Below are 13,258 nucleotides of genomic sequence, written 5' to 3'. Positions count from 1 at the left end.
CCATGTTTCTCTATAGCTCAAAAGTTGCGGATTTTTGTCCCCTAAAACATATAAAAAAATCTCGAAAATCAAAAAATACGTATTTTGGGAAATTTAGTTTAAGTGAAAAAAAAGTTGATTAAAAAATGTGCATTTTTTTCCGTTTACCTATTTTTTTCTCAAAAGTCCTCAACAATACCTACAACTTTGCCGAAGACACCAAATTGATCAGAAAATTCACTCAAATATTACAGCTGTTTGAATATTTACATACCATTTTTGTATGGACAGCTGCCAAAATTGTACCTATGGAGACTTGTATGGGTGAACCAATGACACAAAAAAAGCTTATTTGGTCATAGGGAAGGCCCCCACAAAGTTTGAGCCACATCAAAAATTACAAAAAAATGGTCGAAATCGGCCGATTTCGTAGAGGCTCAATTTTTTTTATTTGGCTCTCTAAGATCAAAGAAGCCATTTTGTGTCAATTATTCTCCCATACAATTTTGTTACAAAATGTTACGAAAATATTCGAATTTCCCTAAAATCATATTTTTAAATTGTTTGTCAAGTTTTTCAGGTTGAAGTTTTTTGCACTAAATTTCAACAACATACCATCAATTTTCCTTTCGATTCCTTTTTTTTACAAAGTTGCCACCCACACCCCTATGTTATGACTACTTACAAAACATCAGCTTATCCGCGTAACACAATCGAGGAATCGGTCGCCACCCGACCACAACAAGCCGTGCAACATTGCAACGTCCCTATTGTACCGAGTTTGTCAATAAAAATAAACCTGCAAGTAAAATTAGCATTGTCGTCGTCGTTGTCTACCTTGACTGAAGGACACACGACGGCCAAAGTGCAGCAATATTTTGCAAAACTGAAAACATGTGCACCAGGATTTAATTTCTTCAATCTAAGTAGGCATTGCTTACTGACTCAAAGAAATGCACGTGGAACGTGAGTGTTTTCAAGCTTCTTTGCTGGTATTTTCTTGGAGGATTCGTTAGGGTGGATCACATTTTTGCTTAACAATTTTGAGTGAATGAGACAAACAGCATTTTTTAATTTATGAAAGCTAAAACCTTCCCGACAAATGTTAGCTAATTTTGATGATTTTTAATTGATCATTCAGTGAAATAACTAAATGCAAAATGAAGGAACAGTTAGAATCACTCTAGCAAGCCACAGTAACATCGCATAGCAAATCAGCTGTCGTCGTTGGTTCAATTGGATTAGAACTGGAGGAATGCCCGGAACCCGAAAATCTATAAAACCCCGACCGGCGGTGGCCAGCCTTTTTGATGGCTTCTGCAAGTCACAGTGGACAGATCGCGGCCGTTTGCTTCTAGTCTAGTCGCTAGAGGGGGACCTCGCTAGGGTGCGGTTCTTTGGCGGTTTTGGTGCGGGTCAGTGTTCGGTGGGTTCGGTTTTCCGACGGGGAACACTGTGGATTGACCGGACCGTGAAGAATCCTCTCCGCATGGTGGCGGAATTTGTCTAAATCGAGACAGCTGGAAGAGAGAGGTGTGTGATACGTTTTTTTTCTGAATTGTGTCAACTCTAGAGGATTTGGCCTTCGTGAAAGTTTTGTGCAAAACATTTAGCAAGGAATTTCAGTGTACATGGACTGGACTGTTATAAACGGCGATCAAAGTAAGCGCAGTTAAAAAGAGAAGGCGACCATCATTCTGAAGGAACAATGATCATCACCCTATCTTAAAAAGGAATGTGAAAATCATCACCAAAATTTGTCTTGATTTGTGGATAACTGTTCCAAACAACTTGTAGATGTATACAGCAATTTTCCACGAAAACAGCATGATTCGAAAAAAAGTTGTCCGATCGGGCCCAATATTGGTGTACAGTCGACTCTCTGGCTGTCGATCTTCTCGATATCAATATTGCTCAGGCTGTCAATAAATTTTTCAGTTCCTTCAAGCAGCTTGCTTTGATATTTTGTTCTATAATTTGATACCTCCCGCTCTCGAAGGTCCCTTCAATATCGACAACGTGAGAGTCTGTATTTATAATTTTTTTTTGTTTTCCCATTAGGGTAACCTATGTTGTGTTAGGGTGGTCCAAAAAAAGGCCAATTTCGTCAATTTTCGCAAATAAACACATTATCCAAAAAATCATAACTCCGCGTAATTCCAAGTGCATTCAATGTCACCCGGAAACAAATAAAAAAAAAATTACAAACATGTAATTTTTTTAATGGAATTTTAAGTGCAATTAACTGAAATCAATTTAAAACGTATTCCCCTGCGTTTAGAATCATTTGAACAAGTTTGGGTTAGTTCAAAAAACATTTGATTTTTCAATGTATAAAACCGCACAAAATGTTTTTTGGCAAAAACTAATTTTTCGTTAAATCTAATGATGCACGGTGTGTTTCCTAGAACAAACTTAAGATAAAAAATTCGGCATGTCTGATATTTGGCACTATGAAAGGAGAGCTCTTTCTTTTTCTTCCATTTTGTAGGATTTTTCTTCAGAAAAGTTAATGAAAATCGAGGGTTCATGTTCATATCCTTCAAATTGCTTATGAATATGCCTCAAAAGATTCTTAATTACATATTTGACCGCCAAAAAAAATGTTTCCAAAACAAATTTAGCAAATTTCTAGGCTTTTTTAAATTACCCCAGAATCCAAGCTGGAAACTTAAATACGATCGAATAAAAATATTCTATTTATACAATTTGTCATGAAAGAACATCAACAGCTAGCCCAGATACTAAATCGAGCATAACACATTGTAGAGGACAGTTTTCTGAAAATTCCCACAAAACAAGTATCAGTTTTGGTTCAATTTAATCAGAAATATTCCCAATTTTGTAAAATAAAAAGCGACTTTCTCCAAAATCTGGATTTACTTCCCATTCGAATAATGAACACCGCCTACTTAGATATTTCGATGCAAATATTTTTTGAAGCATTCAACTGTTATCAAATTTTGATGAAATTTATGGAAATTATTTCTATTATAATCATAAAAAAATCTAGTGTGAAAAATATGGTTTGTCATTTCAGTTTTTCAATTTCGACTTCGGCCTTTCATAAACGGCTCGAAAAATTGAGGGCAAAATATTTTTTTAATCAATGGAAATTGAAGTGCAATCAGCTTAAATCAATTTAAAATGCATTCCCCTGCGTTCAGAATCATTTTTAACATGTTTGGGTTTATTAGAAAAAAAAAAATCGATTTTTTGGAAATTGTCGATGTACAGTTTTTCCGCTAAATTTTTTGTTTTTGTCAAATCTTTTTTTTTTTACCAATGATTGAAAAACAACTGAACTAATGTAAAATGCATTTAAAAACACTTTTTTTTTATTAAAAAACAACGATTCTTAACCTTCTAGGCTGGTACCCCCTGCCATGTATATCAAGTACACAGCAAAAAACCCGATGGTAAAATCGCATGCAAAAGCATGCACATCACCTTCGTCAAAATAAACACTTAATATTACACACGGCATGTACATTTTTTGCAAACAAAAAAAAAAGTTGCAACCGACGGGATTCAAACCCAGCACCAACAGTAAGGACTGGCGCCTAAGCCCACTCGGCCATCAGACCGATGAAAAGCTGTAAGGATAAACGCATATATGAGCTTGTCATTTCGGTCAAGTAGGTTTCCCATACTGTTGGGCTACATATTTCAGGGTGTAAAATCACATAAAATTGCAAAAAATAATGCAATATTTATTTTACACCCAGGCCTTTTACACGCAGCTGGATTACTATTTTTTTAGCTGTGTAGGCCTGGTATCACCGTTGAGAATCGCTGATTTAAATGATGAGACTATGGCTTGATATTTAAATTTTTGAAAAATTTTGTGCATGGCCTAAGCTGCCGTTCTACGCATGATTGTCCCATGTTCAATAAAGTGCAAATGAGAAAACACACGATTGAAATTTTTTGACTGATTTCTGTGTTTATCACTCTTATTTGTGATCCTCTTGCTAAACAACAGGTAAACCCGACATAATGCTTCATAAAACAGGTGATTCCTTATAAGAAAATACTTGGTGGGATAATTATGCGAAGAGTTACAACGATGGGACAAACAGACTTGGTGTTGTTTTCAATGAGTTTCTGAACAAAGTACCAGATTTTATGTGTTTTTCTTAAAGTACTAAACTAAAAATGTCAAAAAGTCAATATCGTCGAAAAATGACATGGGACAATTATGCGTTGAACGGCAGTAAGGAACATTCAAAAAATATTTACAAACGGATGTCAACATTTCAATGGAGACGGTCGTACTTTATGACTTCCCTGTAATTCGTCATAACGGACAACAGAACATCACAATCTGCTTTTATTTATTTATTCACAACATTCCGGCACAGCTTTTGCTGGTCATCATTCCTTACAGCGAGGGCTACATACTTACGGCAATGCCACCACACCTTTCGATAATTGGATGAAAACCAGTTCACGTGTTTTTTTCCTGTTTTATCCGAAACGATTATTCATCATTTCTTCGTGTACCATGCGGCGACGACGCGCTGCAGCCCTGCAAGTGTGGCAATTTTCCGCGCTTATTGAACGATTATAATTGGGATATAAGTAGTACACTGCTGGTACTTGCAAAACGCAAAAACCGGATGTAGGTAGTGAGGGAAAAATCGATCGCGCGAAAGCCAGATCCCCGAGTCCGAGTCGAGTGCAAATTCTTAGAGTGCTTCTTCGGTTTTAGTCGTTTCAGAGCAGGGACCAACAAGAGTTAGCTCGTCCAGTGCCACGGCGACACCGCGAAGCGCGTTTCGATTAACGAATGCTGCCATTTTTCGTGATCGCTAACCACTGCTAAAACTGAAGATGTCCAACGAGAAGAAAGACCCCGGAGGGGTCGGCCTCCAGATCGAGGCACCCTCACCGGTACCCTCCAACTCCATCCTGACCATGCCCATCGGCAACATCAACCTGCCCGTGCCGCTGTCTCTGGAGGAGAAAAAGTATCTGCTGGCGGTCGAACGAGGCGATCTTGCCACGGTGAAGAGGTAGGACCCGGCTGCGTGATTTTGCTTTTGAGGATTGTTTGAAATATTGGGGTTTTTGTTCCGCTTCAGAATCCTCCAGCGTGCCCACCGGAAGCATCACATCAACGTGAACTGCGTGGACTCACTGGGTCGTGGTGCGCTCACCTTGGCGATCGACGGCGAGAACCTGGAAATGGTCGAGATGTTGGTGATTTTGCAGGTCGAGACCAAGGACGCACTGCTGTTAGCCATCAACGCCGAGTTTGTGGAAGCTGTAGAGCTGTTGCTGGAGCACGAAGAACTGATCCACAAGGAAGGGGAACCTTACGTAAGTTCGCCTTTGTGGTGTGCTCTTGAGGTGATCATTTTGCTGACTTTCGATGATCTTTCGCAGAGCTGGCAAAAGGTCGATATCAACACGGCCATGTTTACGCCGGACGTGACGCCGCTGATGTTGGCGGCTCACAAGAACAACTATGAAATCTTGAAGATTCTGCTCGATCGTGGAGCGACTCTTCCGATGCCCCACGATGTCAAGTAAGGGGATCGGGTGCGCGATCACTTGGATTCTGGTTCTGATTAATTTCGTTGCAGGTGCGGTTGTGATGAGTGTATTCGTCGATCGTCGGAGGATTCGCTGCGTCACTCGTTGGCCCGTGTCAATGAGTACCGTGCGTTGGCGAGTCCGTCGTTGATCGCGCTCAGTTCGCAGGATCCACTGCTGACGGCTTTCCAGCTGTCTTGGGAGTTGCGTAACTTGGCCTTTGCTGAACAGGAGTGTAAATCGGAATATCTGGAGTTGCGTCGGCAGTGTCAGACGTTTGCCGTGGATTTGCTGGATCAGTCGCGTAGCTCGCAGGAGTTGGCCATCATTTTGAACTATGACCCGGAGTCGCCGCCGTACATGGATGGTGATCATATGAAACTGACTCGGTTGGAGCTTGCGATTGACTACAAACAGAAGAAATTTGTCGCTCATCCGAACATCCAGCAACTGTTGGCCGCCATGTGGTACGAGGGAGTACCCGGATTCCGTCGCAAGTCTGCGCTGGACAAGATCGCGATCATCACCAAAGTGGCCGTCCTGTTCCCGCTGTACTGTATGCTCTACATGATCGCGCCGACCTGTGAAACGTCCAAGTTTATGCGAAAACCGTTCATGAAGTTCTTGATCCATGCGTCGTCGTATTTGTTCTTCCTGTTTCTGTTGATATTGGTGTCCCAGCGAGCTGAAGTTCAGGTGGTTCTACTGTTTGGTACGGAGAGTATGAAACGAGCCCTACAGGAAGAGTTGGCCCGCCAGCGAGGCAACGGTCCAACGTATCTCGAGTGCCTCGTGGTCATCTACGTGATCGGATTCATCTGGGAGGAAACTCAGGAGATCTTCGCCGAAGGCATCCAGAGCTACCTGAAGAACATGTGGAACTTTATCGACTTTTCGCGAAATTTCCTGTACTGCTGCGTGGTTTTACTTCGAGTGATCGCGTACATTCAGCAGACGTCGGAGGTTAACAAGGACCCGAGTACGGCGTACATTGCACGTGAGAACTGGGACGACTTTGACCCCCAACTGATCGCGGAAGGTCTGTTCGCGGCGGCCAACATCTTCTCGGCCCTGAAACTGGTCCATCTGTTCTCGATCAACCCGCATCTCGGACCGCTGCAGATCTCGCTCGGTCGCATGGTCATCGATATCGTCAAGTTCTTCTTTATCTACTCTTTGGTACTGTTTGCATTCGCTTGTGGTAAGTGTGTGAGATCATTGGAGGTTGAAAACGCCCGTCTAACGATCTTCCCCCATCAGGTCTGAACCAACTGCTCTGGTACTTTGCCGACCTGGAAAAGTCAAAGTGCTACAGCTTGAAGGGAGGACTACCGGATTGGGACAACCAGGGGGACGCCTGCATGAAGTGGAGACGTTTCGGAAAGTATGACCATCTCCCCAACTAGGTCTCGCAGGCCACGATCACCACCATCTCTCTCTCTCTTTCATTCTTTCAGCCTCTTCGAGTCGTCGCAGTCACTGTTTTGGGCCAGCTTCGGCATGGTCGGGCTGGAGAGCTTCGAGCTGCAGGGCATCAAGTCGTACACGCGCTTCTGGGGTCTGCTCATGTTCGGTTCGTACAGCGTGATCAACGTGATTGTGCTGTTGAACCTCCTCATCGCTATGATGTCCAACTCGTACGCCATGATCGAGCAACACTCGGACACCGAGTGGAAGTTTGCCCGGACGCGCCTCTGGATGAGCTACTTTGAGGAAAGTTCGACGCTGCCGCCGCCCTTCAACATCTTCCCGACCATGAAGCACCTGCTGCGGATCTTTGGCAAGAAGAAGAAGCGCGACATCAAGCGTGAATCAACGATTGTAAGTCGTTGCAAGAGTAACAATTTTCTAGCAAATCTCACATTTATCTCCTTAAAAAAACAGCGCCGCAAGGAGGACAAGGAGCGGGCCGAGCGTTACACGAACGTTATGCGGGCGCTGGTGTGGCGTTACGTGTCGGCCATGCACCGCCGCATGGAGGAGAGTGCCGTTACGGAGGACGATATCAACGAGGTCAAGGGTGAGATCTCCGCCATGCGGTACGAGCTGCTGGAGATCTTCGAGAAGAATGGCATGGATGTGTCGGCGGCCGATCGCAAGGAGAAGAGTGAGTGGGAATTTTGGTTTTTATCGCTTTTAGTAATGCTTTTGTTTGTATTGGTCCGTAAGCGAACCGTCTTTACGAGGTCCACACCACAAGAACCAGACTTTCACGCACAGGAAACAAACAAATCTCGGGTGAGTTTTCAAAAAGCCGTAAGAGCCACCGTGACCTCCGACCAAAATCTCATTCATTTTTAGTTTGGGGCACTTGAAAGACGTGTAGATGAACAATCCTAAGCATTTTTGAAATTGGTTTTTCGTAAGTAGGTCGAATACCGAGGCAAAAAAGGATTTGTTTACCATTGGTTCTTACGGCTTTTTGAAAACGAATCCGAGAAATTAAGACTAGGTTTTTATACTAGAACTAAAACGAACGACTACAATTCTTGCTTACTTTTTCAAAAGGTCCTATGTGCATAGGCAACCCATAGCGCATTGGTTGTTTTGAAAAAAGTAATCTAGAATTATTGACGATCAATGAACGAATCAATCAAAACAAAACAACACTTTAGAATGACATTTCACATCTATGCGCTGTCACGACATCAACCAGTGACAGCTATGCTGCCACTGAAGCGTCAAGCGGCGCGTAGATTTTGCGAAACGACACGACTAGGGGCAAGGGGGGGGGAGGGGGGCAGAATGGTCCGCCTAAGTAAAGTGCGCCAAAAACCATAGAAAAACATAAAAATTTATGAATTCAGTGTAGTAGGCTTATGCTTTGGGATGTTCCCTTCAATGTTGTATACTTGGTTGATGAAAATTTTGAGCTTAGAACTATTTTTGAGCCACTTTAAAAAAAAATGTTTTTTCGACTACTTTTCCAGGGTGCGGGGCAGAATGGGCCACATTAGAAAACAAGCCATTTCGTCTAATACAACGTTGAAGGGAGATAAGAAATGACTTGAGGTACCTTTCTAACATAGTTGCCATGAAGTTAGACAACTTAACAAAACTTAACAAAACAAACATTTTGAAAATAGTGTTAAAATGTTGAAATAAGACACTATTTTTACAAATAAGCATCAAAACAAGTAAAAAATCAACTAATGTTGCATTAAACGTGATTTGTGAAGCTACAAGGAGTGAAACAATCCATTTAGCTCAAATTTCGTGACTTTTGATTGTTTTTATAAGGCAGGTAAAGGGTGGTCCATTCTGCCCCCAAGTGGAATTTAACTTAACACTTCCACCACCAAGCCTCTAAATGATTTGAAGGTTCCGTTGTTGTTTGTTTACCTTCGTAGTAACCTCTAGTAACATTATAAGCATTGAACAAACTTTTACAAACAGTCATACTTTTCAGAAAGCTTATTTAGAAACCTCGAAATAAACAACATTTGCGTGGTTTTGTCAATTATTTACATTTTTGCTCATAATTCGAAAAATACAATGAATTCAAACGTCGTTTTCGGTATGGTGATGTTATTTGACGTCCTTTATAAGACCCTTGCCTTACAGTTGGTCTAAATCCATTCTAAAACCCAAAACCAAGGGTGGCCCATTCTGCCCCCCCTGCCCCTATTTGTCAAACATTGCCGTCCACAACAGTCAAAACTAAATTTGGAATTGTAACTTTTAAAAAACATCCTGTTCTGTTGTTCATCTGCTAGAATGATCGACACTTAAATCGTTCTTGATGGCAGAATAACTGTCATTCTTTGTCAGGATTGGCGTTCATATCGGATTACATAAATCCAATAAATCTTTTGGATGGGTGTAATGTTTTAACAATTACTTACCATTCTCATAACTTTTCTAAAACATTCCATGAAATTAAAATTATAAAATAACGGTTAAATCTTAAAATACACTTAAAAATATTTAAAAATAATATACAAGGGAATCTGCTGTAGTGCTAAACGCGTAGAATTTTGTTATTTTTGAAACAATAACTCAAATTAATTGTTTTATAACTCGAATACACGCAGCTGTCCTGGCGAAGCGCATGAAGGTTTGGGAGCGTCGCCTGATGAAGGACTTCCAGGTGGCCCCGATAGACGTGCAGAACGAATTGGCCGAAGAGGACGAGGAAGCGCAAGAGGACGCCAATCCGTTGGCCAAGTTCCGACGTGTGGCGAAGAAGGTCGCAACCCAAACAGCCTCGGCCAAGTGGGGCCAGGTCATGTCCGGGGTAGGAATAGAAACCAACTCGCAGATTGGTCGATGTCGCAACTGGGACAGCTTCAAGCAGCAACAGCAGCTCCAGAAGGCCATGCACGAGGCACGCCGGTTGGTTGAGCGAAGTCCGTTGCCACGATCCCGAAGTGCTTCACCGTCGATCAACGGATACGCGGACGAGACGACCAACACGTTGGCGATGCTGATCAACCAGTTGGCCGAGGAAACTGGAGGCTCCGTCGTTTCTCCGTATGCCACCCTGAGACCGGATGACCATGGTCAACGTTCCGTTACCCCGTTGGATCTGCTGACCGCTCAGCTGCAGGTTGCTCTCAGCAAGAACCCTTCGCCGATGATGATGAGAGGATCGCCGAAACCAGGAGATAAATCTCCGGCCAACAAGGCCGGTACCCGTTCTCCAGCTCCACCAACGATGGCTTCAATTGTTGGCAGTTCGCCAACATCTCCGGAACCGTGCAACGATAAAAAGATTACTTCCCTTGATGTGAGATCCCCACCAAAGGTCATGTCACCTCCCCCAGCTAAGAATCCTCCAATGTCCCCACCACCGGCCATTCACGTGACTTCCGACATACCTCACCCCTTCAAGAAGGCCGGTTCCAAGGACAGTTTCGATTCTATTCCCTCGGTTGAGATCAAGGGCCCAACTCCGGCCCCATCCAAACCAGCTTCCCCGGCAAAGGCTAAATCTCTACCACCTCCTCAACCCTCGGCCCCGGTCGTCGCTGCCGATCAACCGGCGGCCACCGTTGTCCATGCCGACGATCCGTCACCACTCGTCTCAGGTGTCAACTCACCGCCGAAGGTCGTCAAACGTAAGTCGGCTGCCCCAGCAGCCCCCGAATCCTCCAGCGACATCTCGGTGTCCCGCCCAGTGGCCAGTAAACCACAACCCGGCCAAGGAATGATCCCACCACCACCCTCCAAAGAGGAACCAGCCCTCGTGATCCCAACCCTATCAACCACCCCAGCTACACCCCTGCCCGTCCCCAAGAACCTGGGAGCGATCCCAAAGACCCCACAATCCCCGCCAGTAAAGGCTAAATCTCCGTCGCCGCCGCCGCCACCGGCCTTCAAGGTGGACACGATGGCCGACCAGCAGCTACCGTCGGACGTCAACTCCAGCTTGGAGCAGCTCGTGCCGGCCGGAACAGTGGAGACCGCTCCGCCGTCGCCGACGTGTCTCCGTCCCATAAACAAGATTGAGGACGTGAAGACCATCAAGCGGCAACCCAAGAGCGGATGGCTGTAAAACTAAACCGTTGACATTGTTGTACTACTGTGACTACTTTTATTCTGTGAAATTTGATATTAGAAAAGTGATTTAGAGGTGCCATTCGAGATGCCAAAGAAAGTGATTAGAACAGTGTGAAATAATGAAGAACTGTGAAGAGAAGGAATTGTTTTTATACTATTTACTAGGTGTTATCATGAAATATTCCTTCAAATGATTGTATCGATATCTGGCAATAAATAGAAAATATTTAATGATAAAACTGTCGTTTTTTTAAGGTAGCAATTACGTTTCTCTAAAAGAAGCTAAAATTATTAGACACAGAGTGTACGTGAACACATATCACAATATCCTCCTATGTCAATGTTTTTTTTACGATTAAAAACTACTAAAACATCCAATTCCAAATTGTAAAGTACCTTTAAAAAGAGTTTCGATTTTCAGGAAAGTGCCTCAGGAATTCTGTTGGAAACAAAAAAATTGGTCGCTCGGATTTTATTTTAATTTTTACATAATTTTAATCAAAACATTTCTCACATCACCCATTTTTTCTAAAACTTCGGTTCCTGAACCGAGTTTTCCGCGTTTCACAATCAAAAGTTCTCCCGAAAAAATCCAAATCTATTTTGGATGTTACATATCACAATATACCCGTATCGTGAAGACTTCCATCATTGCTATGATTTTTCGTTCAAAGATATAAATTTTGCCCCGCTATAAATATTTTGACAAAATTCCTTTGATAAGTTGTTCAGAATACTTTTTGATAACGATTATACCGTTCCTTGTAAAGTTGTGGAAATCGTCATTAATCAATGATTACCAACTAGGGCGTGAATAATTTTACCACAATAAAAAAATACTAAAATAATCAATTCCAAATTGCAAATTAACTAAACAAATAATTTCGATTTTCAGGAAAATGGCGCAGGAATTCTGTTGGAAACAGAACAACTGGTCGCTCAACAGAATATTAATTTTAACATTATTTTAATCTTAACATCATTTTATTAAAAACATACCCTGGGCTTTGTCATAATGAGTGTCGTAGGTTTGATGCTTGTTTGGCAAGGAGTATGAATTGATCCGATGTGGAATTAAAATCGAAGTGTTCAGTATATTGCTGAAGCTTCCATTTTTACACATGGACACCACTTCATGCTGCGAGAACCCACTTTGGCGCAGTCTCAGGGCTTAATCGATGGCCGGTAAGCTGTCATCGAGACAAGGAGGTTCTCTGATAGTGGAAATATCACATTTGTACAATGAACCGCTACATATGTGATTTTTCCCTATCTTAATGTGGGTGTCAGGTTAGGATGCGGGTTTTTAAAAATTTAGTATAAATATCAACTTTTAATGCTTTGCCTTTAGTTATTTAGGGACAAAATTAGTAACAGTGAATTTAGTAATTCTATCAGAATCGGTGATTTTCATTCAAGTAGCATAAAAACCATTATGATTTGTCAAAATTTCCGTAGAGTCTCGATCAATCAATAGTGAAATGATATCGGACTAAGTTCGTTGATCTGTTGAACTAACGGTTGTCGGATTATGATTTTATCGACCATTGTTGCGAATCGAGGATCTACTGGAATTCTGACGATCAAATGGTCGTCTCTATTTCAATTCACGACTTGTAAAATATGAACTGTTACTCATTTTTTTTTGTTTTTTTTTAAAGAAGCCAGACAGGTTTTAAAAGAAACGTTTTTTTTGGCTATTAATTAAAATGTAGTAGCTTTCAGATAGCTTGCTTTAAATCTCGTATTAAATTCAAGTTAGGTAGTTATCCGCAAATGAAAATTTGGACTTATATGAATGATTGAACATTTTGGACTTATGAATAACACACAACTGTGCATTTATTCTAGAGTCAGATCCATACAGCGTCAGTGTTTATTTGGTCGAAGTGTACTAATTCATTGGCAGATCTGATTCTAGTTGTAATGTACGACAAACTACTGACGGACGTGACAGAACGAGGGCCCAGTTTAGAGGTTTCGACATCAACGATGTGCGGCTGGATCACCCTCCCAAAAATCAGCATGTGCCGGTTATTGCCTTATTGGAATCAGCATGTGTAGGGCACTATTCTAAACAACTTGTAGAAGAAATTTTGTCACAATATTGAAAGCGACGCAAAATATAAATCTTTGAACAAAAAAGCATGGCAATGATGGAAGTCTTCACGTTAAAGCCAGTTTTAGGTCAAATTTTCACATTTTTTTTTAGGTGCTGTCCTGACTCGATTATTCA

General features: G+C 42.1%; 1 protein-coding gene across 3 annotated transcripts; it reads left to right on the top strand.

Annotated features, from left to right (window-relative positions):
* The first annotated feature begins 1,288 nt into the window (after positions 1 to 1,288).
* Positions 1,289 to 11,261, top strand: LOC120423880 (transient-receptor-potential-like protein). Of its 3 annotated transcripts, XM_039587841.2 has the most exons (9): positions 1,290 to 1,512; positions 4,694 to 4,997; positions 5,067 to 5,304; positions 5,371 to 5,513; positions 5,571 to 6,721; positions 6,781 to 6,904; positions 6,978 to 7,341; positions 7,405 to 7,627; positions 9,555 to 11,261. In XM_039587841.2, exons 2-9 carry the CDS (start codon positions 4,816 to 4,818, stop codon positions 11,015 to 11,017), a joined length of 3,888 nt encoding a protein of 1,295 aa, XP_039443775.1. In that variant the 5' UTR covers positions 1,290 to 1,512; positions 4,694 to 4,815; the 3' UTR covers positions 11,018 to 11,261. The 3 variants fall into 3 exon arrangements, with proteins under 3 accessions (XP_039443774.1, XP_039443773.1, XP_039443775.1); XM_039587840.2 differs by having other exon boundaries at positions 1,289 to 1,512; positions 6,978 to 7,627; XM_039587839.2 differs by having other exon boundaries at positions 1,289 to 1,512; positions 5,067 to 5,513.
* The last annotated feature ends 1,997 nt before the right edge of the window (positions 11,262 to 13,258 follow it).

The sequence above is a fragment of the Culex pipiens genome, chromosome 2 (genome assembly GCF_016801865.2).
Source record: "Culex pipiens pallens isolate TS chromosome 2, TS_CPP_V2, whole genome shotgun sequence".
Classification (NCBI taxonomy): domain Eukaryota; kingdom Metazoa; phylum Arthropoda; class Insecta; order Diptera; family Culicidae; genus Culex; species Culex pipiens.
The sequence above is the reverse complement of the archived record's forward strand: the minus strand, read 5'-3'. Positions and strand labels throughout refer to the sequence as shown.